Source organism: Apis cerana, linkage group LG6 (assembly GCF_029169275.1).
Source record: "Apis cerana isolate GH-2021 linkage group LG6, AcerK_1.0, whole genome shotgun sequence".
Lineage (NCBI taxonomy): Eukaryota > Metazoa > Arthropoda > Insecta > Hymenoptera > Apidae > Apis > Apis cerana.
This window is the reverse complement of record NC_083857.1, coordinates 5701885-5721181: the sequence shown is the minus strand read 5'-3', so window position 1 is coordinate 5721181 and position 19297 is coordinate 5701885. Positions and strand designations below refer to the sequence as shown.

Here is a 19297-nt window from a genome sequence, read left to right as displayed (position 1 = left end):
GGGCGAATGACGAATTTTATATTGCAACAAATTCAACAAATTGTAAATTATTAAACCAAGTAAAAGATACGTCCGCGAAAATTCTGGAGAGAGCAATAAATCTCGTCGAGAATAAATATCAAAACGTACCTATTTCGTCGTCGTTTTTCTCGAAATGGTGCCTTCCTCCCCCCATCGAGATCCAAGAAGCGTGGAAAAGACAGATTCCAGACGGTGGCAACCGTAAATTTAAAAAAGACGCAAGAAAGGAGCAACGCCTTTGAGCGTTTTGAGTGGCAATTACACGGTCTGTCCTCAAATTACTTACTCCAGTAATTTTATTCTGTATCTCGCCCCCTCTTCCAGGCTCGCGTCTTCCCTTTCGTCTATCACCCCCTCTTCCGGCTTATCCTTCAGAGAATCACGCGGCCGGAAATTATCTTAAAATGCCATCCCGTCGCTCTCCTCAAAAGAGGAACATCTTACGCAGTTTTCAGTCGAGAACACGTCAATACAGAGGGAGGGGGGAGGAGAAGGAGGAAGGGTACGATGCCGAAAAGTTGGCGCGGAAGAAAGGGATTTCTTCTTCTTTTTTTTTTTTTTTTTGAAGAAAAGAACGGACCAACTTCTGCCTTTTGTACTCGTCCCTCAACCTTGAAAGACTCCAAGAAGGAAACAGGTACACCTTGAAGGAGAATGAGTTTGAAAGGAATGTTTCTCGTATTCTCGAGTCGAGAGACACATCTTGTGGGAATAAGTATAAACAGTGCGTGTTCGGTTGTTTTTATCATGAGACGTTGGGAAAATTGTTACGTCGTTACGTGCTGCATCGTGAATTTCTTGAGAAGGAGTTAATTTTAAAAGGGTAAAATGAGAAGTGGTGTATTCCAGTTTGCATCGTTTAAGATAAGCAGAGAAATTATTGTGAGATATTCTCAAATCGAGTGCTTATTGTTTTATATTAAATAATTTTAATAATTTGTTATAAATATTCTTTCTAATTCATCGATGAAAGTAGTATTATATTATTCCACGAATAAACTAACGAACAAAAATTGTAAAATCCATTATTCTTGCTGAGCAATGAAATTGATATACAATACAATTGCTCCTTAAATCCCTAAATTCTATCGACAAGCAATCCTGATATCCTCAAAATGATCTGTACAACGAAACAAAAACTCTGGAACAAATAATAACATCTTCGTCTCGAACGACTTTGCGAACAAGCTTCTGAGAGATCTCCATTCATAGTATGCGCACATTCGTGTGCCACGTTTAGCCAAGTTTAATCCACGAATTTCCATCCTAACTCGAGGGAAAACGCATCGAGGACCGAATTCGCGGAAAACTTTCCCTCTGAATGTCCAAATCCAATAGTCGTGGCTATACGCCGCGGCTAAATTGAACGCTCGATCTAATTTAACTCGATCCAAACAACCCTATCGAATGCCCTGCCTCGACACCTGAGGATTCCATGAAAAAAAAAAGGGAATAAAAGGACGATCGTCCTAAACTCGATTACATATCTCGTTCCGAAAAATCATTTTACACCCTCCTCGTGACGAATATCTAGCCAAAAGAGAGAGAAAGAAGAGGACAAAGAGGAGCAAAAGGGAAAACATAGGAAAAAGCGAATAAGTAAATAAGATGAAGAGGAAAAAAGAGATGTAAAGAGAGAGAAAGATAGTAAAAAAAGAAGGGGAGGAAGGGAATGAGGAGGAAAAAGGGATAGTCCCGTTTAGTTCGATCGATTTTAACAGGAATAAAATCAATGTTTGGCCGGTTGCAAAAGGGTTTCGCGACAGGCGTGGGGGGGGGGGAGATGTCCGGCGGAGGGCGTCGAAGCTGTCGGTCGCAGTGATAGCGTGGCGCGCACGGATTATCCGCTTCCCTGTCGGTAGACATTGCTCGATTGAAATCTACATCGGTGGTCACACATGGCCACGAACGTTTTGCGGCCGAAGGGGGCAGGTTGCTCGTTAAGGGCGCGGTCTCTGACGAGTTGGGCCACAGGTCAGGTTGTGAGGCCACGCCGATCCCACAAGCAACTCTGTCTCTCATTTTCTTCGATTCCACACCCTCGCAAACCGTTTCCAACGCGGTTTACTTTCGTTTTGCGATTTAATCTTGTACAGGTGTACGAGGCGACTGTTGATTCAACGTGAACGAGACGAAAGCTGTTTTACGGCACGTGGTTTGTCGATATTGATACAGTGGATAGATGGAATAACGATTATATAGGATGATATAGTGTCATTTCAAATGATTTGCAAATTATTTGTATGGAAATGAATGCATAATTTGATGTCATTTTGCCAAATATTTTCTTAACATTGATACTTTTCAAATTTTAAATTAAATAAAACAATGAATCGTTACAAAAAAAAACATTAAACAAATACTTTACTCTCTCGGATAATTCTCTCAAGTCATAGCCACTCTCCGAGATCACTTTCACCGAGAAGTTTGGCACCAGCGAGTATTTCTTGTCGGCCTGCTGAAACATCTGACACGAAGATTAGGCTAAGCGTTCGCGAAATTATCTTGGAACGATATGCAAATCGCGGCATAAATGCTAATTGTAATTGGCCATGAAATGAATTCAGGGATCCTTCGTGTAGGGACGCGACGTCCTTACTGCCAACCTTTGGCTCGATGCCTCCTCGTTTAGCAGCGAGGGGGGAGGAGTTTGTTTGAAAATTTCCTTTCCCACCTCGTTCCCCGATGTCCCTAACAGGGAGGAGACGCCGTTCCGCCGCGCGATAAAACGGGGACAAAGCTTTGCTCGCGATTAACAAAGGCGAGCAGGCCGACAAAGAATCTCGTGTACACACTGCGTCGTAGTCGCGACGAAGAAAATCTAACGCGAAACGTGAGACGAATGAAAAGAAGCTCTCATTTCTTTTAAAAAGGGAATATGAGGAATATGAGCGAGGAAATGAATTGCATCTTTAACCATTTTTAACAACTCTTCTAATAGAAATTGTTTAAATTAATTGAACAATCTTCCCCCAACAAAGAAAATCCGATCTTCTCGTCTCTTCAACTGTCACTCGAAGAAGAAGACACGCGAAATTGTCCATGGATTAAGATCTCTCTTCCACCATTCGTCCAGCGACGGAGACATGCCGTTGACAGTTTGTAAATGATCCGCGAGAGGGAATGTGGAGCAGAAAGGAAAAGCGGCAAGGCGGGGGAAACGGAAATTCAGAGAACGAAGAAGAGGGAAAGCGGAGTGAGGGGTTTCTCCCGTTAACTATTCATCTTCGCGGCAATCCAACAAACTTTCCACCCTTCCGCCACCTTCCCCCTTTCCAACTTTGAATGCTAAAACTGTCGCACCAACGTGGTGTCGTAAACATAACTCGCGATCTCTACCTCTTGATGCCTCTCGCCGAGTCCGCCATGATTCGTTTCATCGAGCTTGATCTTCGACTGGAATTCAGTCGGTTGAGGGATGATAACTGAGGGTGGGATAATGGAGAGACGAAATTGATGGAAAATTTTATTTCCAACTAAAAAAAAGCTCATCCGGATTTAATTTCAAATTTTCCACGGAAAGAGCAGAAAAGAAATCGAAATATCTCAACAAATGTTATTCCAATTCGAACATAGAACGTTCGTTTTTCAGGATAGAAACATTTTGGCTACAGTCAAAATTCTACCCCTCGGTATAATAATTACTCTCAGCTCGATTATTTAATATACGATAGTATGGACAGCTGAGACAATAGACAGCGTTTAGCTAGCGTTTGATGTGAATCAAGCAACCCTCCCTCCCTGTCGCACTAGGAACGGATGAACGGACAAACGGATGGACGGACGGATCGACGGACGGCTTGTCATTTGCATACGATGAACCCGCAGCAGCGTTAACTGCTCGGGGACGCGGAACGAGCTACAAGTCACCTGGTACCGGTAATTGAAACGAGGGTAGCTCCGACCGAGGGTCGATCCAAGAGACAATCAGTACAGGAGAAAGTTCTTTCATCGGCCGAGCAATGATGAGGCCGGTACCTTCATCCGGGGAGGGAACGAAAGCGCTGATTAACGCGGCTACAATTTCCAGTTGCCCCCTTTACATGATTAGTTGTGCGGTTTTGCTTCACTTCTCGAAGAAGGAAAAAAAAAAAAAATAAATAAGGAATATGCAGAAGGATACTTTGGAAAAATTAAAGCATAATAGTAACAAGTTTCTACGTAATTGAAATGTATTCCAACATTTGATATATAAAATTGTGTGAGAATTATATAGATGCTGAATTATACAAGCTGTTTACACACAAATAGTCTTTGTATAAGAATTAAAGTAATAATTATAAATTTTAAATTATAAATTTTGGTATACTTTATACTTCAACAATAAATCATTCCAATCGTATAAATTAACGAATAAAACTTGGAATTTCACGTGAAAAATTTTGTTCGTAAAAAAAAAACTGTACCATTGAAGTTCCTTTTTGTTTTATCCCGATATCTCAATCCATTGTCGAGATATTAAGACTCAAAGTATCCATAGCGCTTAAGAGAGATTATGAATGAACCCAGTGACCTACATTTTTTCTTGGAAGTGCGTACTACTTCCAGGAATCGCGTCTGTCGCTTGTCTGGACTTTAGGATAGGTCAGTGAGACGAGGAGCGAGCGAGAGATCCGAGTAAGCGACAAGAATGGGAATAGTAAATGATCGAAAATTAACCTTTTCTTTAGACGATGATATCTCGTGAACCGGAAGTCGTATCAAGGTAAATGAAAAAGCGTTTCAAAGAACAAGATTCCGCGCTTCCAACGGTCTTTTATTCGTTGACCGGAAGTCATTATTTTCGAAGTTATAGCGGCTTAAAGTTTTTCTAATTTTAATACGATTTAATCAAGTTGGAGTAAAATACGCGATAGATATTTTATTTCTGGAAAGATTCTGCTTGTGATGATATTATTAATCATACGAAGAGAGATTTGCTCGAAAGTGATTACTGATTTGCAAGTGTAAATGTTGTTATTTTTGATTTTGAATAATTAAATTTATTCAACGATGAATCATTATAATAAGAATGCATTTATGTAATTTATTCCTTTTAATACTGCATATATGGTTTCATAACAAATGTAAAAGTGAGAAAATTGAAGAATGACATTTCAAATTTAACTTTATATTAGATAAATACTTCATCTTTTCTTTCAATTTAGAAGAACTTTCTGCATATACATTTATACCAAACCAAATATACATTACCCATATATGCACAGCAATATTTTTCTTTCTCGAATTCGCAATCCCTTTTTTAATAGTCAAATAATTCAATTCTTAATTACCAATGGAGAATCGAAATACCCTTTATCACAGTACAATGGCTGAAACCCAACCTTCCATCAAACTTTGATGGAAAGGAAAATCAAAAAGTTTGAAACCAAACCCAGCCCATATCCTGTTAGCCATAACTCCACTCCTAAGAAGAACGAAGGGAAACAAGAGCTGGCGATCGTCCCAAGAAATCTCCACGATCCTCCCTCCCATCCATCCATCAATATTCCTTTCCACTTCATTAAGTTTTAAATCGGCTGATTTTTAATTACTTCGAACGCCCGGGGTCCACCGAGAGAAGAAGGCAAGAAAAATCTCTCGTGTCAAGGGGCCTTGTCGAAACGGTTAATAAGTCCGTGAAAAGGGTGGAAGGACAGTGGAAAGGGGGAGGGGGAGGGGGCCAGCTCGCGCCCTTGAAACTTTACAGACACTGGTAGCAATGGAACGAGGGCAGACCGGATGGGCAAGGGGAAGTTTAATTAAATATCACACGACACATCATGGGACGAGGTCGGTTGTCGTTGGCAAGTAACGTCACCCGCACACCTGAAACTCTGAAAAGTTCCAACGAAATGGACTTGGACTTGGATCCGCCGGAAATGGGCGGGGAAACCGAGGCAGACGTTAATCAGATATCCCTTTTATCCCTATAAATTTTTCCCAACCCGATTCTGGAATTTTTATTCGGATACACGCTCACCTAACCCTTATTCTCGTCTCAACAGCCGATCCAATTCGCGGAGGATACTTCGTACGATGGTACGGATACCGATGGAAATCTTAATTTCCCAATAATTCTGTCGAATGGCCGATTATACGGCGATAAACGTGATCCTGCGTGGCTTCTGAATTTTGCTCGTGGAAGAGGGAGGATTCTGTGAATTGTGCTTTTGACAGGGAAGATTTTTCTTGTTAAATGAGAAATCGTATATCTTATTCCCCTCTTTTTTTGGTCGGTCGGTTCTCTCTTTCTTAGTGCGTGGATAAAAATTCTTTCTTTCCTTCTTCTGTCTAATAATTGATGATGATTCTAACAATATCACTGAACTGTGTTCGAATCTCAATTAATTTTTATCAACTATCCCTTTCTTTGTATTTTATACTTAATTCAACTACAATTTCTACACTTCTAAAAATAATATATATCTATTAAATATTTTCTATTAAATCTTATAACCCATATCTCATCATACAATCACAACAATTCTAATTTCTAAATCATAATAATTCTACATTTTTCCATTCCAATATATTCCAATATACGAATTCTATCCTCGAGCTGACTTACCCTTAAAATCGACTGTAACTACGTTTTATACAAATAAATCCATCCGATTAGTTTCAACCACGATCATCCATTATGTATAGCGCCGCAAATACGGATACGACTCTAACCTCGAGCAAACATCGTCCTCGGCGATTAGAATGGCCTTCGTATCAGGGTAAGAAGTTCTTATCAAAGACCTTCTGGCCAACATGCTCCTGTCACGACGATAAACATTTGCCCCGGCGTGTTTATTCAGGTCTCTCTCTTCCTCTCTTCCTCTCTCTCTTTCTCTCTCTCATCAAACTCGATCTCTGCCACGTTCGCGCGAATTAAAAGTCCATGAATATGATAAGAATGTAAATTTCACCGATGTGTTTGTCCAAGGTTCGTGGAGCGATCTGCATAGGCGAGCGTTAAAATAGGACGTAGGAAATCCATTATACGTTTAGTTATGTCCTTCTATGGGTATAACTATAAAGGGTTAATTACAAACCGGAACTCTCGACATTCCAGAGTGACGAAGCTTCGACCCTTGTTGAAACGGGTTTAACGAGTGGTTGAAGTTTATCAATGCCGTTCTGAGTTAATTTTGAATCATGGAATTTGAAAAATTGATGGTGGTGGAATAAATAGTGGACAGAAGAAAGATCTCCTTCCTTTTTATACGTTGTAAATTGTATTTGAATGTTTAAACTGTTATTGTTAATGTTCCATCTCCTCTTCGTTCATCTTGTATTTACTAAATTTTATTATGAACATTAAGTTCTCTTTATCATATAAAGAATTATTTTCAACAACAAATCTGAATATTGCATATTGTCCATTTAATTCTTCATTGGAAATTATATACTTCTAATAATTTCTTATGATATAATTTATCATATACGAATTATAACGTGATTAATAGTTTTTGTAAGAAAGATCTTTTTTTTTTCGATGACCAGTGTGAATTCCACGTGGAGATTTTTTTTTTTTTAATAGCAATGCGTTCCAGGAGAAAGAAAACGACCCTTCCGTTTCGAAAACGTTCGATTAATCCACGGGATTTGCTGGCCAACCTGTGTGCACCGTTCAATTATCGAGGGGCTCTTCCGCCTCTCTTACTCCGCGTTAACTGAGTTGTTGCCTCGATAATTCGTACATCGGAGTATCGGCCGTATCGCTGGGGGTTCACCGCATTAATTTGCGGCTCGGCGCGGGAATTTCTGTTAACTCTATAATCCGAAACTTACAGCCTCTTCATCGAATGCTTGGGCGACAGCTCAATTTCACAACCTCGTGAAATCGAGATTGAAAAAAGCGTGGGTTCACGCTACCATTTAAATGCCCGCAGGGGAGTATTCGGTTATTACGCCATTTATTTCGTGCGTGCAGTTCAATATTTTCATGGTGATATCTTTGATCGTGAGATTTTTCAATTTTTTTCTTTTTTTTTCTTTGCGTTTGACAATCGATTGTTCAGGTATATGTATATATTGGCTGTCGAAATATGCTTATAAGAGGATATAAGAGGATATATTAATAATGACACGTATCAAAGATTATAATTCAAATGTGCTGGAAGAAAAATTTTATTGAATTTTAATTGTAGATCTAAAATATATTGACATGAATATGTTGTAAAAATAGTAAATTATAATAATAATAAAGAACGAAAAACACAATCTTTGATATTCTATTTATATCAAAATCCAAATATAAATAATAAATAATATTGGTCCATGATTTAAATATTAAATTATTAAAAAATATTTTCAAATAATATCTTCTTATAGGACTACATATTTCAGTTTTCTATATATTTCTTCTTGAATTTTTCCCAGCCCCAAGCATAACATATATTACCACCGTGACAACAAGAGAATATTTCATTTTAAATCGCCATTTTCATAAAATCTTTTGGCTTCAACTTTCATCGAGTAATCACATACGTCATCATGGCATTCACTATTACTATACGATCAGAATTTGGCAAGAAAAAATTTCGCACGACAAACAGAGAAACGTGGGAAGAAGAGGTTGGCCAGATTTTGCGCAAAAGCCAATCGATAAACGGAAATCCGGAAACATTGGCTGGTTCGTTATCATCCAGGCACAGGATAAATCCTTGATTTACAATCGTTCAAAGTTTATTTATTTTAACGTTGCCTCGACGAAACGATCGATTCCACACGCTTTAATCCACGTGTGCCGACTCATTACACGTTACCAAGAATTTATGTCGTTGCTCTTCTTCGTATTTTAGGATTTTTGTTTACAATCATCGAGGTTTATTATCGGTCGGCCTACGTGAGCATCTCTCTGGACTGAATCTGTTAATATCGAGGCAAATATTGATTTGCAAATATGGGAAGTTGGATAAGTATTTAAACACAGGGTTTGGTGCTTTTTTCGAGAGTGTATAATCTCGAGAGAAAGAGAGAGATTGAAAATCTGAATAGCTTCGTTTCGAAATATTGTTCTTAATTTATCGTGTGATATATCTCTGAGCGAGATTCAAAGGCAAATATTTAGAATCTCTGTCTGTATATGGTGGAAGTTTGAACTCTGAAATGTTTAAAATGTTGGGCAAATTTGTATTTCAAAATTGAAACGAGACAATTTATTTTGGATTGTTATTTAAAATTATTAAATTTATTAAATTGTTTTAAATGTTAATTTAAAAATTATTTCACTATTCTTGAAAATTTATTATATTTTTATACACGCATTCTTCATTCGTAATTTTAATTATTAAAATTCGTTACAATTTTTGCAATTATTACGTTACGTTAATTTTTTTTTTTTTTTTAAGATAGAGATTCGATGATCCATTATTCAATTATCAATATTAAATTTTAGTCTAACGTTTATTATATATAAAGAAAATTTAAAAAGATCTAGATCAAATATTTCCTATCATTTCTTGCATAATCATTTATATAGTACATTTAAATACACGTTATAGGTCGCTAGACGAGACAAGCAGTAAAGAAGCTTGTAAGCTTGTAAGCTTCTTTTAGTAGGCTTTTGCGGCGAGATACGCGCTAGCAAAGCAGTAAACTTCCATCAGGTCACAAGCACAGATACAAATACGAAAGTTATGCACCACTTACCCGTGTAAGGTCGGCAATAGTTGCGATTTACTTTGCTGTAGATCGTCGGCAGGGATGTCTCAGCTCCTGGCTCGACATACGCCTTGTTCTTACTGTCCTTTGGGTCGCTGTATTGTTCCACAACCTCGACTTCCGCCTGAAAACAGACCAGAAGATCGTTGCCTTCCGTTACAATTCCTTAAACCCACAACTATCGTTATACACTTTCCCAGATATTTATAAAAATAGCTTCTTTCTCTAATTCTATCTATAATTTTTAGCGTCTCTTAGAATCTTCGAATTTTAACGATGAAGAAGAATAAAAATCTTCGTAAAATATTTGGAATCCTTTAGAAACCATTGAATTGTAAAAGGAAGAATTTTCCAATTTTTTTAAATTTCCAGAATTCGAGAGAAATCATTCTAATCTAAACAAGATATTTTGTGTCTATGAATATGTAAAATAGATTCGTTATAACATGTAAAGATGACAGTCTCTTAACAGTCATTGGAAAGTTTATCATCATAAAGTTTCGATGATAAATTTAACATATACTCATAAATCGAATAAAAATAACTTCCACTATCTTTACGATATACCATAATCTTTACGATTATCGACACTATTATATTTTTCTTCTCACTTTGAAATAACGACAAACTAACTTCGTAGAAGGATTATTTAAACAGTGCAATTATAACGAAACTCCTCTTTATGGGGCGAATTCTATGCCTATTTCCTCATGGCGTATTCCGACAACGTTCAAGACGTTCTATTAATTCACCAGAATGCCAAGTGTCTTTTATTAAGCGCGGAGATTAGACGCGATATCCTCGAAGGAAAACAGGAAACGGGGGGCACACGGTTGTTCCCTCTCGAAATAATGACCGTTTAAGAGGAGGAGAAAGTTAAAAATGTTTATTCTACAACTCGGTCGGCCAACGCATTACCGCAATTGGCCGTGCTCAGGGCATGGGAATTGCGTTGGACTAACGTGTCGCGTGCTTAGTCGAAGAAACTCGTGCAATAACCCCCGTTGATGGTATCCCCAAAGGGTCGACGAAGCTGGACGTTGTTAGCCAGCCAAGCTTTGGCTAGCTCGATGCCAAATTGGTATTGTTACCGACCAAATAATTTGTGCCGCCTAATTTGATGTTGTTTTCCACTGGTATGTAAGAATCTCATTTCTCGAACGAGTTCTACTCCCTTCTGATTATAGCTTCTTATTTATTTCTTCCATGCTTGTTTGTGAAAATATAAGTTTAATTTTTCGTTTGTTAGTTTATTTTATTTTAAGTGTTAATTATTTTTGTTTTTGTGTGTTGTGTTATCTTAATTATTTGGAGAAAAGAATATCTTTGTTAGTAAAAATATTAAGTGAAATAATAAGTGAATAATAAATTGTTCAAATTCAAATCAGATGAAAGTTATTTAGAAAAAGATATTCTAAAAAAATAAATGGAACATATATTGATAAACAATTATAATATTATATTTATATATAATAATATAAATATCCGTAATGTTTAAATAATTGAGTTGTAGAATAAAAATAAAGAAACGATATATTTATTCATTTTCGAATCTATGCTTCTCTCGACAAATTTAACGATTTCATTTCATTAAAAACCAGAAAAAAATACAATTTTAAATTACATAGAAAACACGAATTACCAAACAAGTCAATATACACCCAATCATCGAACAACCTCATTCTACTACATCAAATCCATTCCCTCGTCTCTCGAATCTTAAAAAAAAAAAATCCCATCCATCCACAAATCCAGTCTCCATTCATCTTGACCCTATCATTCTCATTTCCTCGATCTCGAGCAACGTCCACGTTATTAAACAGGTGCGTGCACAATGGGGCGTGTTTCGATCGATCCTCCACCATCCAAAAGAAAACCTTCAACAATTCATGGAGGAGAGCTCGCCAACTTTCGATTTTAATGATAATAACGATAATAGAAGCAATAACGATGGCCTCTGGCTTCCCCCCGCGCGACAGAGAAGAAGAAGAAGAAGAAGAAGAAGAAGAAATACTCGTCGAAAGGAAGGCGTCTGATCAATGGCGGCGGAAAGTTCTCCCTTCCTCCTCGCACTTCCGCCACAAGCTTGTATCACGGTTCTCTTCTCGAAGAGAGGAAGACAGACGAATTGAAATGACGGAGGCTGTTGCAAGGCGTGCGAGAAGAGGACGGGCAAGACAAGTAGCCTTAAATTGAAAGAGGCCAAAATTGGAATTCTCCTGCCAAAGTTGAGCGTCGTGGCCCCCGGGGGTTGTTTCGAAACCGATTGCCTTCTGGCTCTATCTCTCCTGCCTCCTCTTCCTTTCTTTGTTGGTGCGTTGGTTTCGTCGTTGGAACAGATAAATTCGTGGATGTTTATACGGAAATTACGGGGGTAACTTCCGCAGGCGAAAGAAGTTGAAAATTTGTCGGCGTGGCAAGCGAACCGATCGACTGTTGAAAATTCGATCATCTTGCCGATTGATTCGACTTTAAGCCAGAATATGAGACACGTTTTAAAGATGACTATGTTGAGTTTGGAGGAATCGTGGAGAAAGAGAGATTGGAACAGGTAAGCTTGTTTTTGAACATCTTATGATTAATTTCTTTCTTTTATATAATTATATCTTTATGAATATGTTTGGATTTATATTTAATTTAATTATATAATCTTATATAATTATATAATTTGTACAATCGTAGTTATTTGATTAATTTAATTCTCTATTTTTAAAATAGAGGAGAATGTAGTGGATGATCGATACTTTTTTTATTTGAAAGAATGTTAAAAAATTGTGAATTGAAATAATTACATCGAGAATCAAAGATAATACAACACTGTTTTTCATATATCTTCTTATATAATGAAAGTGAAAAAATTTAAATAAATATTATGTTATTATAAATTCATTTTAATAGAGACGATGGGTGCATTACCGTGGACAGTAACACACGATATGTCCATATATTACATATACTACTGTTCCTGATGCGTGCAAGGATCGATTTTGTTAGCTGATATGTCAGCATGTAAGTGGAAAAAGACAGATTGAGGAGAACGATATGGAACAGTTTGAAATGTGTTTGAGCAGTGTATGATCGATGAACCAAATCTGGTTGCCAGACTTGACGTATCTAGGTATGTATGATATTTCGTGGTTGAATGAGAATTAGAATACATTCCATAAGATTTAGAGTGCATTTAAGTGATATGCATAAAATAATAGAGGAAGAAATTCTAGAGGAAAATTTTCCTTAAACTTTTCCTTACTATTTTTAAAATTTTTAAACTTAGATCTTTGATCTAAAATTATTGCAAAACATGTCGTAATTTTTTAAATTAATTTTTCATACTTATTCACTAGAAGAAATTATCGATAGAATTTTCTACACAAATAATTACACAAAGAAACTATTTAAATGTAATGTAAAATTTCCTATGGTCCATAGTTTAAATTCACTCCTTAAATCGCATCTATGTTCGAACGAATTTCGTATAGAATTTTCATTCTATTATCTAAAATGAGAGCAGGAATTTCAGTGAGGAATAACAAAGTTTCCCTTTTTTTTTCTTTTTTTGCAATTTTGTATTTAACTCGAGAATACTTGAGCAACGATGAAATAAAGGGAGCATTATAAAAATCGTTTTAATTTTGTATTACTACGTAATTAGCACAATTTCCCAGAAAATAAAGAGACGATAAGATGCTCGATTATCGGGCTCATGATGAATATCGAAATTTGTAGATTATAAAGCGAACGATTATGCGAATCAAGATTAATGAGCGAACTTTAATCAACGTATTATTACAACAGAAACTTCCAGAGTTCAACACAATAAAGCGAATAAATGATATAAAGGGAAACAAATTTATATTATTTCCAAGAAATAAAAAATTTCAAAGAAAGTAAATATACATTATTTAAAAGATGCAAGTAATTTAGATAAATTAATATGACGTAATACAATGAAAATAAATTTGAAGAAACTTTGTATCTTCGTTATTTTTAATTAATAACGTTATTAAAAATGAAGATAATAAATAATATGAACAGATATAATTTAATCTGTTGCGAAGATAAAAATGTTTGCAAAGAAATTACAAACTGTTTGAGAAATAAATTGATTTGTTATTAATTAAATAATTTATCGTATTATTCCAAATTGGAGTATAAAAATTATAGAGAATATAAAATAACAGAAACAACAAAAACAAAAATTTTCACGTGAGATTAAAAATTGTGAAATTTAAAATCTATGAAACATTTAGAAATAATCATTGAACCATCGAACATCAAAATCAAATTAAAAGAAAAAAATATTAAAACGATACATCTTCAAAATACATTACGGTCTTAACAATATTACCTATGACAATATTACAGATTAAATAAAATACAAATTTGCAAAATAAGTTAAATAGGCCTAATTTTGTTATGACGTGTAACACGTTAAATCCCTTCGAATTTTAAACATCATTATCTCGGACAGCATTAGGCCACAGTTAGCACGAATAACTACGTTAACAGTCCACCAATAATCCCATCGGTTTATCGGACTTTAATCCGATTATACGACCGTCGTATTATAATTGACCGCGATTATTATCCAGCCCATAATCTCGCTATCGCGCGCGTGATTCTCGACATGTACGTAACATTTTGCATTACTATATATGCACGAAATCAACGAAATCTGATCAATGGGTCTTTGAACTTGATAATTAAATTCATAAAGTGATACAAAAGTTAGAAACAATAAATGATCTTTTTTAAAAAAATTTCATTCGAGCTGAATAAGAAACGAGGGGTCCACAACCTTGAGAAGTTCCGTGATCTCGCATAATATCCCGTGAATTTCGCTGTCGAAAGAGCTTAGCCTGCAAAGTTTAACGCTTTGGAAACACATCCGATAGTCTATCCAGTAATATCGAGAATCTATCTTTATAGCAGAAACGAAATCAGAGAGAGATTTGAACAGGAAAGGAATTATTCTAAATCGATGTCTGATTGATTTATAACAGTTGCGAATAATAAAAATTATCGTGGGGAAATATTATGTGTAATAATTAAATATGTTTTAAATTAAACGTGCGAAAGATGTGAATTTAATTTCTTAATAATATAAACATAATTAAAAATGAAATAAATAAATTCTACTGATAATAGTTTAGCATTATATATCTCGTTGCTACGTATATATTTAAAAAATATTTCAACAAGTAATATATACGTCAATTAAAGCAGTCTGAAGATCCAATCCCGAATCTACGAGGGTAGTCAGACTGCCGTAAATAACAGTACCAATAACGAGAGGCGAGGGCAACGATGGCGATGGTGTTTATTACCTTGGGAAAGAATCTATGGTGCAATAGATCCTTCCTATAACGTTTAATAGTATTTCATACGAGACATTGTTAAATTCTCAAAAAATTAAAAATAACTCTCTTAGATTTGAATGGTGATTCATTAGATTTATATAAAAACGAAACAAGAATTTAATCATATTAGAAAAAAAAAAATAATCATTAAATAAAATAAAAAGCTTCTTCTCTTTCAACTTCAATAAATATAAAAATAATCACACAAAATTTTATCTTCTCAGGCCAGAAGCACCAACTTCTCGACTTATCAAAACTACCCTTCTCCCACATCCTCTGAAGTTTGAGTATTTAGGAAACCATAAATCCCCTTTTCACTTTCAGCACTTTCACGATAAATAAACATTGCTTTAGTATAGAAATAAAACAATAATTACACTCTTAAAAAGAAAAAGAATAATCGCCAAATAAAAATTCTCTTACACATCAAGAGCATCGATCGTTACATCACCAAATAAACTACCCTTCATCAAATTCATTAAATTCATTAAAAAAAAATCAAATAAAAAAAATTTCTTTCTCTCTCTTTCTCTCTTTCTCTCTCTCTTTCTCTCTCAAACAATAGATATTAGCAATAGAATCACGTAAAATTTCTCTCTTCTCAAATCCAAAGCATCGATCGTCGCAAGATCACTCTTCATCCACCGGTTAAAGATCCTCCGAAACCTCTGAAAGATAGAGTGTTTAGGAAAGCATAAATCCCCGTTTCACTTTCACCACCACGCGACCGCGAAATTTCCATCGCTAGGAAACAAGGAGGCGTCGGCTCGAACTTTCCTCACGCGGCAGGGCTCTTTGTTAAAGTGATAAATGCGACCTACAGCCCGACCTCACGCATAAAATAAAGCGCTAAAGTATTAAGTAGGGCTTACGAGAGGAGCGGGAGAGTCGTAACGATTCACCCTCTTGAATCAAGTGGCACCCGGTTTCCTCTCTTTGTCGCCCTCCACCTCCACCCTCCACGAACCACCCCCTGCCCCCCTTTGACACCACAGTTGCGACGAGCACTTTCGTTTCGAGGGACGCCCATCGTGGCGACACAACACAGGCAAAGGAAAAACTTTTCTTCTCGTCGCGAGCAGGTGTCCCCACCTCTTTGTCTCCTCTCCGTTTTCGATCTTCCTCTTCTTTACGACTTTTCTTACTCCCGACAATAACTTTTTGTCGCCTAGCGAACGATGCTTGCAATTTGTTGATGACTGAGTGCAGATGAATTGTGGAGATTGGCTTCATTCGAATTCTAATTCTTGATTTTTATTCCATTTTATATTTTTATAACACGCGGTTTTTGTTTTGTGTATTACATACAGTGATGAGTAGAATATTTGGAATATTGTTCGAGAAAGAATATAATTTAATTTGTTAAGGATTTTTATCGCTTTTTTGCTTATAACACATTCTTAAATTCCATGCAATCGAAAAAAGAAAAAATTAATACTCTTTCAAATTAATGTGTCCACATACTCAAATTGCAGAATTAATCAGAAAATATTCCAAGGACCTCCGCATCAACAATTTTACTCGCACCGGATCTAATATTCAACGTGGAAACCTGGTTTCCGCGACAAAGAGAGCCGAGATTCCGTGTCACGTGCAGGATGGCGTCGGTAAACGCGGTAAACGCGACGTCCTTTCGAGGACACCGGGAAGTACAGTCAAGGTAAGCGGTATTTCTGCAGAGAAACATTTAGGCGCTCCGCTCCGGGCAATCCTGAGCACCAGAAGCTGAGTGGTGGAACAATTATAAGCACCGCCGGAAGTCACCTCCATCTCTCTTTTCACCCTGCTCGCACGATTCCCTTCGTCCTTCCGTTCGTTCGTTCGTTCGTTCGACCTTCTTCCACCCCTTTTGCACGCTGCCAGTCCACCCTCCATCGTGCCCAGCGGGTATTTTGTCACCATCGTAATTATATTTCTCCCTTCAACCGATTCTTCGACCGCCGGCGACGAGAAAATATCAATACTGTTGGTTATTCGTGGAACGTATCCTACGAATGGATCGATGCTGAAGACGACGCTTCGAATCGATGATGAAGTGGATTTTGATTGAGAGTTGAATTAATTTTAATAGTCGATCATTAAAAAATTTCAGACTCTTTTTTTATCATTAAAATTGACGAATGTATATTAACGAGATTTGGAGAATCACGTTTTTTAAAGATTCTCGTGCAGCTTATCTTTGGTAAGATAAGATTCTTATTTGTTGATTATAACTGTATATCAATTCTGTGGTCAAAGGGAGGAAGTCGTGGTTGAGTGATAGGATCGAAATCTTACAATTGGTTTTGTTATTTCGTTTAGAAAGATACTTATAAATCACGATCAAAGCCATTATTGAATATTATTGGTATGAAAGAGTGAAATATAAAATTAACGGTATACGAGACGGTAAATAATATTTCGTTGCTCGAAATCCTTGTGTATATTTTTTCATTTGATAGAAATACCTCGTATCTTTCCGATTTGAAACGAGCATACAAATATTGATATCCTTTATCGATGAAAAACAAGCGACGATAAACGAAATGTGATACGGGTGATACGATTAACGAACAATGCACGTTTATTGAATCGAGAGAATCCGAATAAAATCTGATTGAATACCAATACATGGTTGTAAACGGTACGCGTAGTAAGTGGTAAAATTTCCATTTTATAATTATATTTTAATTGTATCATATTCGCATTTTGTTTGCAAAACGAAATTTATTCGTCGCGATCGCGAAATTCTCACGAAAAATATTGATTTTAATCTCAAATATTTATTTTGAAATTTAATAATACTCACGTTCTCTACGGTAGGACTTGGAAGCGCCCACTGGACCGTAGATGTTGCAGCCGCAGCACTTGCAGGACGTCTTTTATTAACAAAATCGACCGGTAGACTGTAGTCGTCGCACAGGGAAATCTGAAAATTATGAATTTCGTCAATACACTTGACCAATAATTTAAAACAGAAGATAGAACAAATCTATTCTTACAAATGATCAACGAGAGAAAGTAATAATAAGTTTGGAATATCTTGATGCTCACTTACTTAAAAAAACATATATTCTCGAATCTATTTTTCACTTCAACGGAATATACAATAGATAATTCTATTTCGTTATAATAATCTGACGAATTATTATTCTGCATTTTACAAAAATACAAGGACAATTTCATAATTCAAAAAAACATCTACCTGTTCCCAAAGAGTTATTACCCTTAAAATCAATTAGCCAAGCCATCATACTTAATACTCGGCACGCAGTCACCGGTGAACTCCGTCCGGGAATAAAAATATTGCCGGGTCGGTCATTAAGGGGACATTTCCGAATTAATTCGGATAATCGTCGGGACGGGGTTCGCTATGCACGCAGGAAGCCCCTCGTTCGCAACAATTTCCCTCGCTCGCAGAAGGAAGGGGAAAGGGTAAAAATAAAAAAAAAAACAAAAAAGAAAAAATTACCGGAGCAGCACGTTGTTAATCCCCTGCAACGTGGAGAGCTACGCAACTCCCTCCCAAGATACACCACCTTCTCGCCATACCTCGGTAAAAATCTCCAATGGAAGGGGTGTAAAAAATAACAAGAAAGGAAAAAAGATCGCGAGAATAAAGAATCGAGATAGATAACTACATATATATATATATTCACATGCTACAGGGGGTGGAGGGTCGATGCCGTGGCGCGAGAAATTTCTGCCACTCGACAAATCGTGCGGGGTGAGCGCACGGGAGCTCATCCCTTCCTAACCCGGCCCTAAGTCCCAATCGTCGAGGACCGGGCCGGCTCATCAACGATATTTACTGTCTGCCACGAGGATCGATCTATCGATGGGTCGCAACTGCACACGGTGCCACCCTCGTCTCCTCCTCCTCGCCTCCTCTTCGAAACGAAAGCCGTGGTGGACCACCGCCTACGTCTGTGCATGCATATAAATCGAGACAATCGCGGATCCCCGGGGGCGGCTTATCGCGCTGGAGTTGAGCCGCGGAGGGGTGGACGAAGCGAGCGCCCCCGGGGAGACCGGGCCACCCAACGTGTCGAGGGTTGGAAGGAGACGGGGAGTGACACGGAGGATAGGGACCATGGAGGGTTGGAGCGTATGGGAGGGGGTGGGTGGTGTTCCAGAGACCCTACATGCAAATGGTGCGCATTTATCGTGAGCAAAGAGCGGCGTATGAATATGTGAAGTGGGAAATGAAACAAAAAGTGAGAGAGAGAGAGAAATGTCGGGGGTGGAGTAAGATCGGGTGCTGGGTTGAACGAAAACGGAAATGGACGGGACAGAGGGTG

General features: G+C 37.2%; 1 protein-coding gene across 1 annotated transcript in view; it reads right to left on the bottom strand.

Annotated features, from left to right (window-relative positions):
- Nucleotides 1-19297, bottom strand: part of LOC107998302 (uncharacterized) — a 201811-nt gene that overhangs the window by 32503 nt on the left and 150011 nt on the right. The window contains exons 3-4 of the mRNA XM_017057500.3: nucleotides 17806-17925; nucleotides 9646-9781 (exon numbers count right to left, since the gene is read on the bottom strand). Coding sequence (XP_016912989.2) covers nucleotides 9646-9781; nucleotides 17806-17925 — 256 coding nt within the window. The remainder of the gene's footprint in view (nucleotides 1-9645; nucleotides 9782-17805; nucleotides 17926-19297) is intronic.